This window comes from Aulonocara stuartgranti, assembly GCF_965226115.1.
Source record: "Aulonocara stuartgranti genome assembly, chromosome: 11".
Lineage (NCBI taxonomy): Eukaryota > Metazoa > Chordata > Actinopteri > Cichliformes > Cichlidae > Aulonocara > Aulonocara stuartgranti.
Genome location: NC_138947.1, coordinates 1,544,720 through 1,563,168, shown reverse-complemented (window position 1 = coordinate 1,563,168; position 18,449 = coordinate 1,544,720). Strand labels below are relative to the sequence as shown.

Here is an 18,449-nt window from a genome sequence, read left to right as displayed (position 1 = left end):
TTTTTGAGACCCTCAAAGCGCTGTACAGTTCCACTATTCATTCACTCTCACATTCACACGCTGGTGGAGGCAGCTACCTCTGACATTTCTGTAACTACAAATATGTGTAAAATAAAAGAACAAACCAAAAACGATTTTAATTTTTATTGCAGTTTATGTAGTTACTCTGGACTTAATGCAAACATATGATTCAAATCTGGGCTGTAACGGTTGTATTGATGTACAGCAACTTGAAATGTTTGAAAAAATGGCAGCATGTAAGAATATAAAGAGAAGGTAAAAGTTCAGATTTGAAAAATGATTTCCTGTGCGTGCACATCAGTGACAGTGACGGCGTGCTGGACTTTGCTCGAGCTTCGGTTTTCCGCACTCTTCACACGTGGTTGTGGTTCAGGAAGCGAGCGCAGAGCGCTTCCATCACCGCGCTTTGCAGCAACACCATCCCAGCAGAAGCCAGCGTATCCATGATGGTGATTGTGACTCATGAATGATGTCACACAGTATTTCTGCTTTGATTGGTGCTTTCTAAGAAAACAAACATTTTGGGGCCTGACGACACCCCAGGCTCTGGAACTGCACCTCAGCTCCGTGGACTCTTTTAAAAAGCAGCTAAACTCGTTCAACACTCGGTGTTTATATTTTTAGCCTTGTTGTTGTTGTGAATCACTTTGTGAGTTTTATCTGTTATATTAATAACATTTTACTGGAACGGACGCGGCCTCGCAGGCATGGCACAGGAGTGGCATCCATCTGATCAGGGATTTGTTCTTTGGCATATTTGCATCCTTTGAATAACTACCAGGGAAATTTACTTACACACACACACACAAACACACACAGTGTAGGAGAGTCAGTAGGAGAAAAAATGACGTATATTGTACTCGTACACTGATTACTGTGGACGTACATCTCCCCACAAATTGATGTGTGCTGATAAAAACAGACTGAGTCCATTGAAAATACATAGAAGTGATGAGAGTTTGTGGAAGCCGCCATCTTGCCCTTCACATCATATGTACTCTTAGATTTAAAGATCACAAGTAGCTCTTTTAAACGGTGACCATTTAACATTTGTACGTGTACAGTTTCACCATGTCGTTCTCCTCCTTCACCTCCCCTCAGCTGTGTGGCAGGAAGGATGTAGGACCCAAACCCAGGACTCATACACAGAGAGGAAACTCAAAACAGCTTCATCGCTGGAAAAACTCGAGCGATGAATACAACAAACTGAACTGGGAACTAGAAAACAAACCAGGAACAGAACATTGGGAAATTACTGGGAACACAAAGGAAACACTCAGCCATGATGGTGTGCGATGGTTAACGACGTGACAACAGACAGAGGAAAACACAAACACGCTTAAATACACGAGGGAAACACAGCTGGGACTAATCTGACACAACGAGACGAGGAGGACCTAAAACTGAATATACTCACACAGAACTATCAAAATAAAACAGGAAACCAGAGGCTGACACTGAAATTGACAGAACATAAGGAACAGAGGGAGCACAGAGACAAGACTAACAAACTACGACATGGAGACACGACTGAGCGTGGGACACGGAACAAACATGAAGACAGAACCAAACCTACATTAGAGACACGACACACTAAACATGGAACAAAACCTACGAACTAGAAATTAGTGATGTGTCCTGTGTGTCGAAGCTTCGAATCGCGCGTCGGGTAATCGCGGGGGCGTTTTTCTGAAGCGCGTATCGAGGCTTGCGTTGATTACGTATGCAGTGACGTTCGAGGCCTCGCGGGCAGTCCGTACCACGTGACTGATTCGGGAACTGGTTCACCGGTTCGCGCCAGATTTTAAATAAAATGGGCAGCAAAACACAGCTGATTCCCCATCACATCGTGTTGTGGAATTGGATTACGTACGTGTTACATAGCTACTGGAGTACTGGACACAAATTTCTTTATCCAAACTTGTATAAACTTGCTGTGGTTTTTCTTGCAACCCCTGCTTCATCTGTGCCCTGTGAGAGGATATTTTCAAAAGCAGGAGAAATCCTCTCAAAAAAGAGGAACCGTCTTAAGCCCAGCACTGTGGAAAAGCTGCTATTTTTGAATAAAAACAAATGAAAACTTTACCCTAGTGTCATGAGCACTGTTATAAAGTCACAAGCACATTCACATCACAACTCCCTCCCTTTTTGTTTCCATGTACATTCCTGTGTTAAGCTGCCAATTTATTATACACAAACATTAATTAAATTAATATAATATAAAATTAGTATAATATTAAATATAACTAATATTTAGAGTTCAGTTATTGGTGTCATGAACAATAGTAATTCCTTTATTCATTCAACTTGAAGTGCCACACACTAGTTTGTGTCATTATTGAGATGTACATAAGCATGATTACGCAGTTACACAATCATCCCAAAAACTGTGTACTGATAGTTTCCACTTTCTCTTTTGTATCAGACATACTGAGACAATATTCGGGATAAATAACCATGAAAAACAATTTATTTATTCAGTTTAGCGGTTTACTCATCACATCATTATAATCATTGAGCCCGTTTCACTTGAATTGTCCACTTGATGGCGCAGTAGAGCAAATGAATCATCACAATGCTTCGAACCATGAGTCGACCAGTTGGATGGGAAGCTTCAGTTCATCATGAGGCTTCATCTCACCATCACTACTAGAAATCACAAAGCACTGAAGAACTCAGAGCCAGAAAATACAAAAAGCTAAACCACCAGAAAAGCACAAAATCACAGAATCCAAACATCAACACTGGGTCACCTGACTCAGGACCATCATCACCTAAAGCCTCGTCTCCTGAACTGAAGTCAGGCCTCTAAAATGCTCCTCCCCCTTTTGTGAGTGTGGACGCTTCGTCTCTTTGCCCTTTAAATGCTTTGCTTCTTTTATTGATTTTCATGCTGATTTTTTTCCCTTTTTTCCATGTGAGCTTACCTGCGAGAGCTTCTGGACACTTATAGATCATTAGGACTAAAGCGTTCTTAACAGAAACAGCAACATTTTTATAGTTACCTTATCCTCAGCGCTCCGTGTGTCTGTGGCCTACACACAGCTGAAGCCTGATTACAGCGTCTGGGCACCAAACAGCCTCAATAGCCTGGAAAGGTGCTAACCGCTAGGCTAACTAGCAACAAGATGTCTTCCCTCTCCACAGATGACTACCACAGCCTCCTGCAGAAGATTGCAGTACTGGAGACTGGCCTTCACTTCCTACGAGACAGAGAAGCTTTTCTAGCAGCTACATCATAACATCAGCACTTACTGACGGAAAAGTTCAGGATGTTTTCACAGGTCAGACAGAAGTGAGCTTCACTTTATCCTCTTTTAGATAAAAACATTAAAAAGAAAACAAAAACCAACCCTCATTTGAGTTTACATTTATTTAACCAAAAAAAGTTTTCATTGATGTAATTTACACAGAAAAATAATTAAGTAATAAAATAATGTTAAAGTTTAAAACAAAGATTGAGAAAAAGAAGAAATTCTGAGACTGTGCCAACAAAGCCTGCCCTTCAAAATCATCACTAGATGCAGTGATGTGGGACTGCACCGGGTGAAATGCTCCCTGTTAGCCCAGGTTAGTCCCTCTGACTCCCCCAACGTGTGAAAACTATGACCTTCAACTTGATTTAGAAAGCAGACAACGTCTCCGACTGCAAACTCAGGCTGACGGGCTGGATGCTGAGCCACGATGACTCCAGAGTTCAGGCTGTTTTTGCTAAAATTTCTCCCAGAGACGCCGCGGGCGATAAAGAGGGACTCAACATTTAGAGTCTGAACCTGAACATGCTTCTGATCTGTGGCTCTTTCGCTGTGAAGACGCGCTTACCTTTGATGGTTGCTGGAGTCCTTCAGACTTCTACACGATGCTGCTTCTGCTGCACCTGCAAGTGTTCTAAAAAACCGATGTAATGCAGTCATGACTCCTCATGACTCTGGAAAATTAATAATCACACATATTTGTGCACGACAGGAATGAAAGAATGAAAAGTCGCACCTTGGATTAGCTTTCATACCGCTCATGTTCATGTAGTATTTACAGTTGACGTGCAGGTGCAAGCCATCGAGCAATAACTCACGTTATTTCGTCCTTTGGTGTCCTGCAGGTGGATCGGACGGAGGTGATCCGCAGCTGCGTCAACCCTACCTACTCAAAGGTTTTCACGCTGGACTTTTATTTTGAAGAGGTGCAGCGTCTGCGCTTCGAGCTGTACGACATCAACAGCAGCCACAACGGCCTGAAGGAGGCGATCTTCCTGGGATCGGTGGAGTGCACGCTGGGACAGGTGAGTCACAGTTCCTTCTTTATTATTTATGGTCTTTATTTAACTTCAAGCCTCCAGTCAGACGATCTTACTTCCATTTAAGAAACTTCTCTGAAACAGTTGAATGAAAACTGAAGTTTCTATTTTTCCACACACCTGACAAATACCTGAGAGCCAATGAAAACAAGTAAACAGGAATAAATGAGCCTGAGTGTCACGAAACTGAAGAGCGAGACTGAGATCTGCCAGAAGACGCCTGCCGTGTGTGTGTGTGCTTTCACAGGTAAACATTAGGAAGCTGTCAGTCATCAGCCTCACTTCAGCTGAAGGTCTGAACGGCTCTTTTTGTTCCCAGTGAAGTTTGTAACGCCGACAGACTTCCAAAGCTTCTGCTAATAGATCAGCACTTCAGAAAAACATCGGTAAACAGAAGCCTGAGCTTCTCTTCGGGCTTCTTTTCTTTTCTCGATGAAAAGCTAATTGTTTGCCGTGTTTTTGTCAGCCAGCAGCTTTTCAGAGACTCAATTACAGCCTGCGTGCAGCAGACACAATAAAGTGGGAATAAAACACATTTGTGTGTGTGTGTCGCTCACTGAAGAATGACCGGTTCATGCACGCTCTCACAACATTTATAAAAATCTGACTTGATAAAAATCATTATTTGTCTGCCTGAGACACAAAATGAGTTTTCAGCCTCTCCACATGACACACGTGTGTGTTTGCTAACCGAGCAGCAGCTGACGAGGCTGAGAATCATAATCCTGTTTTTTTCAGAACGTTTTCACTACAAACTACACCTGAAAATCTGAACTTCTAATTTCATGTTTGAACTTAATCTGCAGTTCCTCTTGTGTCCACTAGAGGCACCAAAAGTGTCTCCCATGTAAAAAAGCTCAATATTACAGCAGTTTTTTTTTAAGTGCACATTTGGGGGTTTGGTGCCAATAATCTTCACTGATAGATGGATGGAAAAAGAAAAAATAGCTCAAAGAAAAAGACAAAACACTGAATGTGTAACAGCTCGTCACATGGATGCCTGTAAAAGCCCAGTGCCTGATGGGTAAGCATCATCTGTCAGTGTTCAGAGTTAAGCCCATTCCAGATATACAACATTCCCTCTGTACATCGGTTGCTAGAGGAAATTCCAGGCTCTGGTTGCCTAGGTCAGCGGTCCCCAACCCCCGGGCCCCGGCCTGGTACCGGTCCGTGAGTCGTTTGGTACCAGGCCGCGAGAGTTGAGGCTCAGGTGTGAAATGTCTGGTTTTCAGGGTTTTTATCGGTTTCCAGCGTTATTTTGTTATCGTCTTTATCGTTAACTCGGTTTTCCTGGGTCTTTTCATGTGTGTTATGAATAAATCTTCTATTTTTTGGTACCAGTTTTATTTTGTTGTATTTATCCGCGACACCTTAAAGGCCGGTCCGTGAAAATATTGTCGGGCATGAACTGGTCCGTGGCGCAAAAAAGGTTGGGGACCGCTGGCCTAGGTAACCCTCATGTGTCAATCACAGCAGTATCCTTCCCTCTAATTGGCTGTCACTTCAGTTGTTTGCATCCAAGTTGAGAACCTGGAGATTTACATTGCCAGCAGTTATTTCACTGGTTGTTGCCTGAAGGTTGAAGGAACGTATTTTTACCCAAACAAGGATCTAGTACCTGGAATGAGGATCGTCAACAGACGGACGTCTATGTTCAAGCCATAGATGGATGAAGTCAGTGGAGCGTCACCCACTTGTGAGCTGAAATCTTATGTGGTGAGCGGCTGTGAGGAAGCAGGTTACATATGCAGGATAATTCACCTGAAATGAGTGACTGAGCCCCGAAACTCATCAGGAAGGTGTTGACTGATCTGGTCTAGACCAGTGTTTCCCAACCACTGAAATGATCCAGTGTGCCGTGGAAGATTGTCTGGTTCCACCTGATTAGGTGAAACGCCGACCCTGAAGGCTCTAGCATGAGTAATGGTCAGAAGAAAGCAAAAAAGGTACACTGGGGACAAACCGAGCGCTTTCCACTACACCTGTTTCGCTGGGAAAAGTATCAATATGCTTTTTGTGACATTTTTGTTTGGTGGTGTGCCGTGCGATTTTTCTAATGGGAAATATGTGCCGTGGCTCCAAAAGGGTGGGAAACACTGGTCTAGGCAAGAACGTTTTCCCGTTGTCTTCCATAGACCGGGGAGTCTTTGTTCAACCACAGGTTTTGCCCCCTGGTGGCCTTGAAGCAGAATGCTTCCACTCATTTGTCTGTGGTTCAGAGTGTCTTCCAGTGTTGCCGACTTAGCAACTTTGTCGCTATATTTAGTGAGTTTTCAGACCCTTTGAGCGACATTTTTTCTAAAAAGTGACTAGCAACAGATCTGGCAACTTTTTCTGGTGTTATTGGAGGATTATTGACAGGTGGTGGACTTAGCTCGCTTGTTCACTTTGCAGCTCACAAAATCCTGCCGTCATTTCTGTTTGCTCGACTCTGTGGAGTCTGTGTCGGCGTCTGAGCTGTTGAACTTTGTGATTAGTCTAACCTGGCACGAGCTACTGTTTGAGACTGCTGAGGGACGGCTTGTGGGAGTGAGCTCAGGTGTCACGAAACGAATCAAATCAACAGGAATAATTTCACGTTTCATTGAAACGTCTGTTTTAAATGTGGCTCAAGGAAAACACAGAAATTAGCTCGCCGACCTGATCGCAGACGTTTTCAGCCTGACTAAATGCTCACAGAGACTGCAGCTTCGCTTTGTTTCTAAGTGAAGTTCTGCCAACTGTGAGTAAATGCCAGTCAGATAGCAGAGTGGCAACAGGCAGCCATCTGCTGTCATTACCAAAGTTTGTGCTGAAACAAAGTTTTCAGCTCGAGAAAAACGTTGGAGTCGGGCTCCAGACGCAGCATCTCTTATTAAAATCACCTAAATTCAGTCTGCGCTATAATGAAAAGATAAATCCACTCATAATGCAGTCCAAGGGAATCTACGTGTTGTTTGGTGTTTTGTTAAGAGCTAAAGAATCCGATGAACAGACAGATTTTCCACCTGCTGTTGGTCTCATTAAAAACTGAAGTCGGGAAGTCTGTCAGCTGAGCCTCATTGTGGATTTCCTTCCGACTGTTTTCAGTTTCCTGCAGGGAAGTAAAAATGTGTTGGAAGAGTTTTAACACACTTATCTGAAGAAGATGATGAGGAGAAGGAGCCAAGTGGGTGATGAAACAATCAGCTCGGATGACTGCGGAAAGTCAGGAAAAGCCTCCTCCTCACCATCGTCTTTGTTTCTGCCAGCAGCGTCAGTTCTGCCAGCTCGTTCAGCAGCCAGATGGCTGACGGAGCACCGCAGGTTTTTAACGGGCCTGGAAGAAGCAGTTCTGGCACACGAGGCGGCAGAGGGGCGAGATTTCACTCCGTAATGAAGTAAAACAGCTTCTTTTTTATCCTGCTGATAGCACAGGTTTGATTTTTAACAGCAGGAGAGGTTTTCATGCTGGAACTGAAGTGGGAACATGGTTCAGGAGCAGTATTTAAACACATTAAAGAATATGTTAACAGCTTGGCATGTCCCGGAAAATCCTGAAAAAAGGAAAACTGATCATCGCCTAAAAGCTGCAAGAAAATCAGATCCAGCACGAAGAGTAGGCTTGAACAAAGCTTTAAAAACGAGCAGGTGAGACACACAAAAGACAACATTCAAAAAGAATTGAAAAAAGTCCACGACGGCCGGTGTCCCTGCAGGTCTTAGATCTGACCCTGGGCCAACACACCTGAAGCAAACGATTAGTTCATTACCAGGCCTCTGGAGAACTTAACATCTTGAGAAGGTAATTTAGCCATTAAATCAGCGGTGGTGGATTCAGCACACATCTAAAACCTGCAGGACACCGGCCCTCGTGGACTGGGATTGGTGACCCTGTTTTGAAGGCTCCGGAGAACCAGCAGACCTCAGCTGAGCATGTCATGTGGGGATGTGGGGAAGAAGGACCCGGAAGCTGGACTCTTTAGTGAAGACAGTGTGTTTTACAGTGAGGTAAATAACAGATGCACATTAAATCCCCGTTGCTCCCTAGACTCCCGCGTGTGCTCCCCTCCGACGTCAGTGCTCGTGCTCCCTGCTGTCGTGTTCCTGCACACCCTGTGCGTGCCGTCCTTCTGGTTCCACCTGCAGGAAAACAGCAGAAGCAGCCGTCAACACTGACCCCACGGGCATACACGAGCTGCACTACCGTACACTGACACACGCTAATGTGGGATGTAACGCAATGATCCCGCGTCAGTGGGAGCGCCAACGCTCTCCTAAGCTCCCCGACGAGCCCTGATCAGCAGCAGGTGTGTGGCAGGGACTTCAGGTGTCATCCATCCAACAGCCACACCCGCAGACACACACAAATACACACACACACCCTGCCTACACATGCAATAAGTGGAACACAGACATGACAGCATTGTGCAGAAGACACACACATCACAAAATAATAATAATACTACTGATAATAATTATAGTCCACACTGCTCACGGACCCCGAGTCCCCGGAACCGGGTCCGTGACAGAGCCTCAGCAGCTCGGTCACCACCCGAGCTTCAACAGGTGACGGTACAAACAAACTGTTTGACCCGAGCGGGAGGAACCACGGCGAGCCTGAAGAAGTGTGACTCTGCAGGGACGGGCGAGGATTTAAGAGTCCTGAGTGCTGATGGAGGGCGTGCTGCCTGTAGCGTTTAAAGTGGGGAGATGTGGGACCTTTAATCTGCTAAGCAGCCTGGTGGCAGATGATCCACAGCAGATTTACAATAGAATAGAATAGAATGGAATAGAATAGCCCTTTATTGTCATTGTATATGTACAACAAAGTTATGGGTGGTCCACTCCACAAAAATGTCTTAATTTACAAGAAATGTCACAATTTTCTTTGTCAGACAGCTTCCTGCTGAAAACCAACCATGTATGTACAGAAGTAGCTGTGTGTATTAACACTGTGTGTGTGTGTGTGTGTGTGTGTGTGTGTGTGCGCGCACAGATCATCTCCCAGAGGAAGCTGTCCAAAGCTCTGCTCAGACCTGGAGGCACGGTGGGGAAAGCCATCATCACGGTGAGCCCCGCCCTCTCCTCCTCCCTGTTGCTTCTGTAGCGTCTCTATGGGCTCAAAATGTGGTCATAAATACTTTGTACTTGTAAATTGGTTTTGTCTGTGTAAAAAAGATTTGTGTGTAGACTTAGCCAAAAACCCTGCAAGTTACAAGTATGAATTTTGACCCTATTTTTCTTCCTTTCATCTGATTGGTCAATGTCATGTCAATCACAAATGTAACAATCCAATCAGAGAACAGATGGGTTTGGCTGTCGGAGGGGCGCTTTTTTGAACTGCAGGTCTTTGAAGGGAATAAATGCCCTTTTACATGCCAGCCCAGCGTTTTCCTTCATCACCACAAAGGAAAACAGTCTGTGGTCGTCCGAGTTTGGTGATTTTTATGTCACAGGACTACGTGTTTAATACTAATACAGTGTTTTGGAAATGACAGTCTTCGGCTACGTCCACACGTACACGGGTATTTTTGAAAACGGAGATTTTCCGTTCTCGTTTTAAAAAATAATCCCGTCCACACATAAAGGCAGAAATGAAGGAAAACGCTGCTATGAACATGCCAAAGCAGCAGGTGGTGCTAGATTCCTAACCGTGTAGAAATGTTGGCCAATCAGAAGTCTAGAAGCCTCGGTGGGAAAAAGTAAACAAAGCTGGGGCATAGAAGCAGAACCGAGTCGTATGTGTGGAGGGACAGTAACTGTGTGTATATGTAAGCATTTAAACACTGCAGAGAGTAGAATTAACAGTATTGTAGAAATTCATTTCACCGAAACAATAACGTGGCGCACAGTGGGACGTCAAAAAAGGCGCACAGCTTTGACGCTGCGTTTTTTTCCGTTTTTCTCGTCCACACGTAAACGCAAAAACTGCGTTTTCAAAAATATCCACCCTGGCCGGAGTTTTTAAAAATCTCAGTTTTCAGTGACCAAAAACGCCGTTTACGTGTGGACAGAAGGTGCAAACGCATAGAAAAATCTGCGTTTTCAAAAATACCCGGGTACGTGTGGACGTAGCCTTCATTACAAAGCTTTCTTCGTTATGAATTAGCATAGATGTTTTTATTGAACATTTGAAGAACCAGCAAAAAAAACGAACTCTTGTAGAGGACAAAGTCAGAGATAGAAACTACAGGTGCATCTAGTGCAGGTAGAGCTGCTGCAAAAACCCAGAGCCCAGCAGATCGTTACATTTGTGATTGACATGACATTGACCAATCAGATGAAAGGAAGAAAAATAGGGTCAAAATTCGTACTTGTAACTTGCAGGGTTTTTTTTTTGGCTAAGTCCACACACAAATTCTTTTCACACATACGAAACTGATTTACAAGTACAAAATATTTATGACCACATTTTGAGCCCATACGTCTCCTCCTCCTCTCACGGGGTTTTTCTCTGTCAGCTCTTTCCTCTCTGTGAATTTAAAGTTTGTTTCTGTGCCGTTTACACTTCGTGACTGCCAGACATTAAAGCCTCCATCAGACGGGGATTTTCATTGGTGTTCTGGTCGCAGCTCTGATAGCAGGGATCCTCTCAGCTGGACCGAGGACGGCCGGCGTCTGCTCCTCACACAGATTTGCTCCTTTATTTATCCCCAAATTCACAGCTGGAAAATCCCCCTCTGATGTTCCTCTTCACCTCTGTGCACACATGAAATGCTTCATGGGGATTTATTTCAAAGGGATTTCAGTGCAGGAAGAAGCTGCAGTTACAGAAAATTAAAGCTTTTGTTGCGTTTCCTTCGCCCCTCCCTCCTTTTGATCCTGTCCCCTTCTGTCCTGTCTCCTTTTCCCCCTCCTATCCTCTTCCCCTGTTTCCTCTTCTTTCCGTCTGCAGATGAACTCTGTGTTTTCATGAAGATAAACGGTGTGTTTGTGTTGTTTGCATGTGTGTAGCGATGTGACATCTCTCCACGTGTGATCTGTGATCAGCTGTTGTCTGAATGCCATCCGTCACCATGTAAACATGTCAGCAATTCAGCAGGAAACCGACGTTTATGATAAACGTTCATCAGGTTTGAGATCTCTGGTTTTATCAGGACTGGTGAGTTATTCAGTTGATTGGAGGCCTTGTTAGCCTGATGTTGGTCTATAAATGCGTCTCTTCCTCATTAGTCAAACAACATATTTCACCCTGCCCAGGAAATGAGCTGTGATGCTTTCAGTCTGTGGGTTCAATTTGCTCAGCTGTTTGTTTATCTGCCTCGTAATATGTCGTCTTAATGAATTTTGCAGGGATTATGTTGTTGGGCCTTTTTCATGTTTACAGCTGGATTTGACTTACGCTGCACGCTGCATTGCTGGCTGTGCTCGGGCTGCGCCGTGCTTTATCCAGCTAGAAGCTGCTGAGGTGCAGCTGCTCAGGAACTGTAGTGATGCTTTCAGACAAACTGCTCTCCTCACGTCTGTTTATCCTGGCAGAAGCTCAACACTCGCGTCAGAATTTTCCACAAACTGCTAAAAGTAGCAGAGAGACACAGACTAAGGAAAGCAGTATGTAGATGTCCGATGTCCCCACTAAGATGCAAAAACGTCTGTTTGTTTTGAGCATTGTGTGTTTTGACCTCGGGGTGAATTTGCTGTGATGTCCACTCCTCAGACGTCTGGCACGTTAACTTCAAATACTTGGCTTTCTAAGCGTTCCCACATGGACGGGCATCAACATCTGCTTCTCTGAGATCATCGCTAAAGTCTGTCCTCCTTGGAACTGTTAACACATCCGAATGATTCAGACCAACAAACATTTACAGAGGAGCTCACACTGACAGAGGAACACTTATTAAGTCCCTCTGCCTGGCTGCAGGGAGCCTGTGCTTAGTTTTTCACAGTGTTTCTGCATTTTGACTTAACTTTTGTTAAAAAATGTTACAATGTGTCATGTGTTGGTTATTTTTTATTGCCCTAAGACATGTAAGGACGTCTTATGTCCTGACATGCAAAATATGCACTTCCTGTTTCACTAACCAGTCCAGAACATGATGTCAGTGTTGGTGTGGAGTACAGGAAATGAGCCCAAGTAAAAATGAAGGCGAGCTGTTTATTGGCTCATTCAAAACTGAACAAATCCACAAAACCCAGCAGAGCAGAGAAAGCAGCAGCAGCTCAGACAGGTGAAGACAGCAGAGGTGGAGAAGGTGGTCGGTAAGGATGGGAAAACAGGAAAGACAACGTAACCTTCAACCTGTGTTGGAGAGCAATGGAGTGTCAGGGACGTGCGGCTCTTTAAATCACCATGGCAACGTATGCTGAACACATGTCCTGGTCTGGAGCACGTTATGTTCTCTTCACCTTACAGTGCAAAGCACCTCGAGGTGACAGCTGGTATGATCTGCTGCTAAATAAATAACAGTGAACTGGACTGTGTGCAGCACGAGTGCCGGCTTCCACCAGGTTAGACTTTATGCTCATCTCAGCCGTTCCCCTGAGAGCGTCTGATGAAGCAGTCGATGCTCAGATGATCCGTTTTCTGTAGAGGAAGAGGAATGAGTGCCAAACTGCCTTTTTATGTGACTGAAGCAGAGACAGCATCATCACTGACTGGATGTTTCAGAGCAGCTCACACAAAGAAAGCTGTGAAACTTCATAGTTTACTCCTCAGGAAGTAGCACACAGGCAGGCACGGACAGACGGGTGAGAGGTCTGAAAATGGAAGCCAGAACTCAACAACTCCACATCAGTCAAACAACAATGAAACCAGGATTCAAAAATACAAAGCCCCGAGAGCCTGACATCACATGGCTCCACCCTCTGATCAGCTGTATGCTAAACGAGGAGCTGGAGTCACTCCGGTGCACAAACTATGAAATTATTGTGTAAGAAAAGAAAGTCGGACCCTGAAACTCTGTTGGTGCTTTATGCATAAAGAGGATTTGAAACTAATGACTGAAACTCCTGAGAAAACGGCTTACTACGCCTGTTATACAGTCACACGTTGCTGCAGTCATTGGAGTCGCCCCCTGCTGGTCACTAGCAGTAATGCATGTGTACACTTAGCTTCACTTCTTAGAAGCAGAAGCTGCGTCTGCAGAGCGGCTGTCATCGGAAACCTTCTGCTGTTCTGCACTAAACCTGCCGCCCAGGTGTGGCAGCATCACGTTACCATGACAACAGGCCGTATAGCCACACTTTTTTATAACTTCGTCTGGGTTTATGCAGCGGGACAGTGACAACGCTGCCCGCATCAGGAAATGCTGGAAGTCGCACCTTTAACCTGTAAAGGTTTCCCTGTGTGTCTGCAAGCATTAGACTCCAGAACGTTGTTTTTCTGATTCGCCACGTGCTGCGTTTTCATCTGCAGCAGCGCGCACTTTCCCCGTTAGCCTGACTGAGCACTTTCAGCCTTTTGCTTTACATTTCCTCGACTTTGATGCTAAAAGTTGCTCATTGTTTTGGAGGAGCTCCCAGAGCAGGGTGGCTCGTTTGATCTCACAGAGTCTGATCTGAATATTCAGAGTTTGTTGTTGAGTTGATGGCTGCACCCTGGCTTCATAATGAGGCTCTTATCAAAGGGAAAATGTGCTTTCAGATCACAGCAGAGGAGCTGACGGGCAACGACGACTACATTGAGCTCTCCTTCAGCGCCAGGAAGCTGGATGATAAGGTAAAAACTGCACCTGGACCAGGACCCCCCACTTACCTCCTGAATGTCTTTCTCTTTATTTTGTCCAACAATTTAATAAATGTCACTTTTCAATTCTTTTGTTTGTTTGTTTGGTTGATTTTTTTTGTAAATAGAATTTTAATTAAATTCTATAATAAGGTAAGAAGGGCATGGGCAGTGTTTGGGCTGCGGCTCTGTTTAGTTTATGTTTTTTTATGTCAGACGTTACCTCAGTGACATGCGAATTTATCGTCTAATGCTAGTTAGCTTGATTAGCAAGCTGCTTATTTATTTATTGATGCAACGCACAGATGCTTCGCTAATTAGTGCAAAATAACTAAAAAATAAAACCACTGAATAAGATTCAACTCCAAAATACAAAATTTTAGGATTTAAGAATTATAATGTTTGTAAGATAAATACATTAAAAGCCTCCTGCAGGACACATTATGTCCAGTTTAAGTAATCCTAGGATTGGATGAGGCTCCACCTGCGGAAACCTTCCTATTAAAGTGACTGAATTATCAAGTTGGAGGACCTCACCACTCTCTGCGAACTGTTATAAATGGGGAAAGTCTCCATAAAGTTTACTTCTGCTGCAATTTTTAAACATGGGGGAGTATGGGGACGGACTCACTGCTGGAGCCTCTGGTGGATGTTAGAGGAACTGCAGGTATTGGCTTCTTTTTCAGCAGTTTGCAGAACATCTGCACCAGCTCAGCTGCAGCGTTTCAAAGTACATAATATAAATACAACAACAAACAGAACTTTGGAAAGCTAAGTGTACTCTAAGTAGTTATAGTGCGTCTGCCCCATACACCACACGGTCACAGGAAGACCTTTTTAGTTTAGGTTAAATGATGAAAAGTAAAAAACATAAATAGTTTTTGATGCATGTATCAGTGTTTTGCATTAATGAGAAATGACACATCCTGATAGCATTGTGTGGGGTTACAGTACTCAGAGCTCACAGGGCTAACATTCAAACAGCCACCGTGAACATGAGTGGGAGTCATCAGTCACTGCAGGAGTCTCAGGCGTGGCGGGCTCTGAAACCCACGCCACAGAGTGTAACCACAGCATCAGTGAAGTAATGATCACAGCGACAGGGTAAACATCACAAGCCTGAGAGTCGCTGACGCTTTCTGTACTTACTGAATGAAAGCATTACTCAGTGGTTACGTTCATAACGCAACACAATCACCTCTGTCAGCAGATTTTAAAACGTTTCATGTTAAAGCAAACTAAAAACAAAGAAAAGAAACAAGACGCATTTAAAAACTGATCCAAGTCTGGAGACGTCAGTAAAAATCCAGAAGACAGAAACTCCGCAGAGGAAAACAGACAAAGGAGTTTTAATTATTACGATTATTTAAACCTTTAAACATTCATAATGTGATTTCTTTTTTTTTGAACAGGGGAAAATAATCAATATAATTACATACAGGAAGTCCAATCCAAAACAGGACATCAGCCAACTATCAAAGTAAAGCAGAGACAGCTGCACACCAAACACAACGACAGAGGCAGAAAACACAGAAACACCAGAATAACCAGAAAATCACAACACAATCTATCACTAACACTACTGATCAGAATGATATTGGTAAAACTGAACCTCATCACTAGAACAACAGCTAAGAAGTGAAAACAGGAACCAAAAACGTCTAATATCACAAAAACTTATTAAAACTTCACTGAAACCAAACCAGGTTTTTATAACTTACCTGTTTATTATTGTGGGCGTGGCCTCTTTGCCTGACAGATGGGTCCCGACACTGAGACGTCTGAATGTTGTTGTGCCCTGGAGCATGTTAATGTAATCACATTACACAGATAATGTGCAGCTTTAGCTTTCCGATCCATGACCGTGGATTCAGCTTGCTGACTAAGCTAGCTATGGTTAGCTGATATTGTTAGCCTCGTGCTCATTTTAGCTCCAATAAACCAACATGTGACAGCAACAACTCTAAACTCAAGGATCCAAAATGTCCACAAACCATCTGGTGGCTACGTCCATCTTTTATATCCAGTCTGTGCTGGTTTGGAAACAGACTGTGGACAAACACCAGGGGGCGCTGCATGTAAAGCCAGTATGAACATGATCAGACTGGATGTCCCGACTGTGTCTCTGGTGTTTGCAGTGAACTCTGCGTTTGTACTTTTAGGACTTCTTCAGTAAATCGGATCCGTTCCTGGAGATCCACAGACTGAACGATGACGCCACGCTGCAGCTCGTCTACAGAACGGAGGTACAAACACACATCGACACACTCGCGTCCTCCACTCACACAAACACCACCGTTAACATTAAAGGCTGAATTATTCAAACTGGATTCAACACATCATCCTATCAAAAACAGTGGAATACAGCAGTCCACTTGTTTACTATTATTAATAATAATAATGCTTCGTGGTTAGTTTTGGTGTCATAAAAGTCATGTTTTGTAATCTGGTTCATGGTTCTTCATGTGAACAGTGAGTTCAACTTTAACTTGTTTCTACGACTTTGCTTAGATGGACTTTGGTGACCTGGTAGGTGAATGTTCCCCCAGAGGTATTTCTTGGCTGACTCATTGTGTTGATCTGATTTTCAGCCTTCTGTGTGTCTGCTGTGTCTCTTTGGGTCATGCAAGCTTTGCACTCTCCACCTCCCTCGGTGGGATTCAGGCGGACGGAGAGTTGGAAAAGACAACATATACTCGAAAGAGAGAAACTTGCTTCTGAGAGCATTAAAGCTCTCAGTCAATGCAGTTTTGTTTATATATATGTAAGCTGCTGAGTCGTTAGCTGTAGCTGCACAGCTGGGATTCCTCTCATCCGTCAGCACATTGAGATTTTTCAACAGGTCCCACAGAGCAACAGTCCTCCCCAGCTGACAGCAGGGACATCCTTTCTGATTACTTCCTCCCGTCTCCAATTTAGCTCCTTGCCTGCGGCTCAGTGTGAAAAAAGCAGGCCGCTGTCAGGCAACAAGTTTCCCTGGATGGAGGCTGTGCTTCCATCACATGATCGTAGAAGGTCATGCAACAAGTTGACAGCTGCTTCCAGCTCCCAGCTGCTTCACCCTGCGTGGTTATTATAAAGCTGGAGAGCAGGGTTCGACATAACCAGTGGCCCCATAAAAGCTGCTGATTGGCCAGCTGCTGGGCAGGGAGTGTTTCCACCAATCAGTTTGGAGCAAGCCCTCAGTACCAAAAAGTTTCTTTCTTGCAGTCAGCTGTCGGTTTGCACATTTAAGGAAGTCTCTGACCTTATCGCTCTTAGTGGCATGGAAACACGAGGAGAGCGTTTCTCTTACACCTGTGAGTAAATGAAATCCAGGCAGACTTAAATGAGCCAAAGATGGAAGAAAAATGTGTTAAAGCATCATTTTAATTAACACAACACACACTTCCAGGAAACACACCAGGCTGGAAAAGCGAGGATGACTCCTTTCAGCCAGCGGTTCTCCTCAGAGCTGCTGCAGGTTTACACCGTTTAGGACGCAGCAGGACGCAGCAGGACGCAGCGCTCCGCTGAGACGCAGCGCGAGCTGTTTTTAGACCTGACCTTGCTCTGTGTTTGTCTCTCTCAGACCGTCATGAATAATCTCAATCCTGTGTGGAAAACCTTCAAAGTTTCCCTCAACTCGCTCTGCAGCGGAGACCATGAACGCAAACTGCAGGTACTCACACACACGCACGCACGCACACTTTGACTAAAGATCACAGTCCACCACACACACATTCCCACAGCTCCTTATTCCTCACAGCCACTGGGCTGTGGGAGGAACCCACTCAGGAACAAGCAGAACACAGAAACCTGTGAACATCATTTCCAGAGACCTTTCACTGACAGTTAAACGGTGTTAAAACCAACAGTTTTTGCACATTTTGCTGAAACTGAACTCGATTTGGAGAAACATCAAAGTCATTAGACGCTCTGCTGTTCATCCGCTCTGCAAGCAAACCAAAGGTCATGACCCTGACCACAAACAAAGTAACAATCTGTCCTTTGAAGTTTTAACAGTTATATGTAAAGTCTATAAAATGAGGCAAATTGATGCTAATTAGTGTTGAGCGAGCTGGATTCTCTTCAGGCCTCTGACCGTCACAAAAAGAAGCTTATTGATGATTTTTGGCTCACCTGCACTTTCATATAGACAAAGAAAAAATTGAACCTCCGAGGAAGTCAAGGAGGATTGTAGGATTTCATCCAACTATGATCACACATCACACTGCGAGACGGAAACTGACACATCAGTGCTGAACAGCAACAATTCCCTTAAGGCAGGATGGACAGATAGATGGAGAAGGCTACGTTCACACTGCAAATCCGACTTTTCTGACCCTCTGCGACACATCTAAATGGCCTGTATTTATATAGCGCTGTACTAGTCCCTAAGGACCCCAAAGTGCTTTACACATCCTGTCATCCACCCATCCACACACACATTCACACACTGGTGATGGCAGCTACATTGTAGCCACAGCCACCCTGGGGCGCACTGACAGAGGCGAGGCTGCCGGACAC

At 44.4% G+C, this 18,449-nt stretch overlaps 1 protein-coding gene across 1 annotated transcript in view; it reads left to right on the top strand.

Moving 5' to 3' along the window:
* The window catches only part of cpne4a (copine IVa), a 95,489-nt gene that overhangs the window by 30,624 nt on the left and 46,416 nt on the right, over window positions 1-18,449 (top strand). Inside the window, exons 3-7 of the mRNA XM_082552736.1 lie at window positions 4,121-4,300; window positions 9,273-9,344; window positions 13,860-13,934; window positions 16,103-16,186; window positions 17,512-17,601. Coding sequence (XP_082408862.1) covers window positions 4,121-4,300; window positions 9,273-9,344; window positions 13,860-13,934; window positions 16,103-16,186; window positions 17,512-17,601 — 501 coding nt within the window. The remainder of the gene's footprint in view (window positions 1-4,120; window positions 4,301-9,272; window positions 9,345-13,859; window positions 13,935-16,102; window positions 16,187-17,511; window positions 17,602-18,449) is intronic.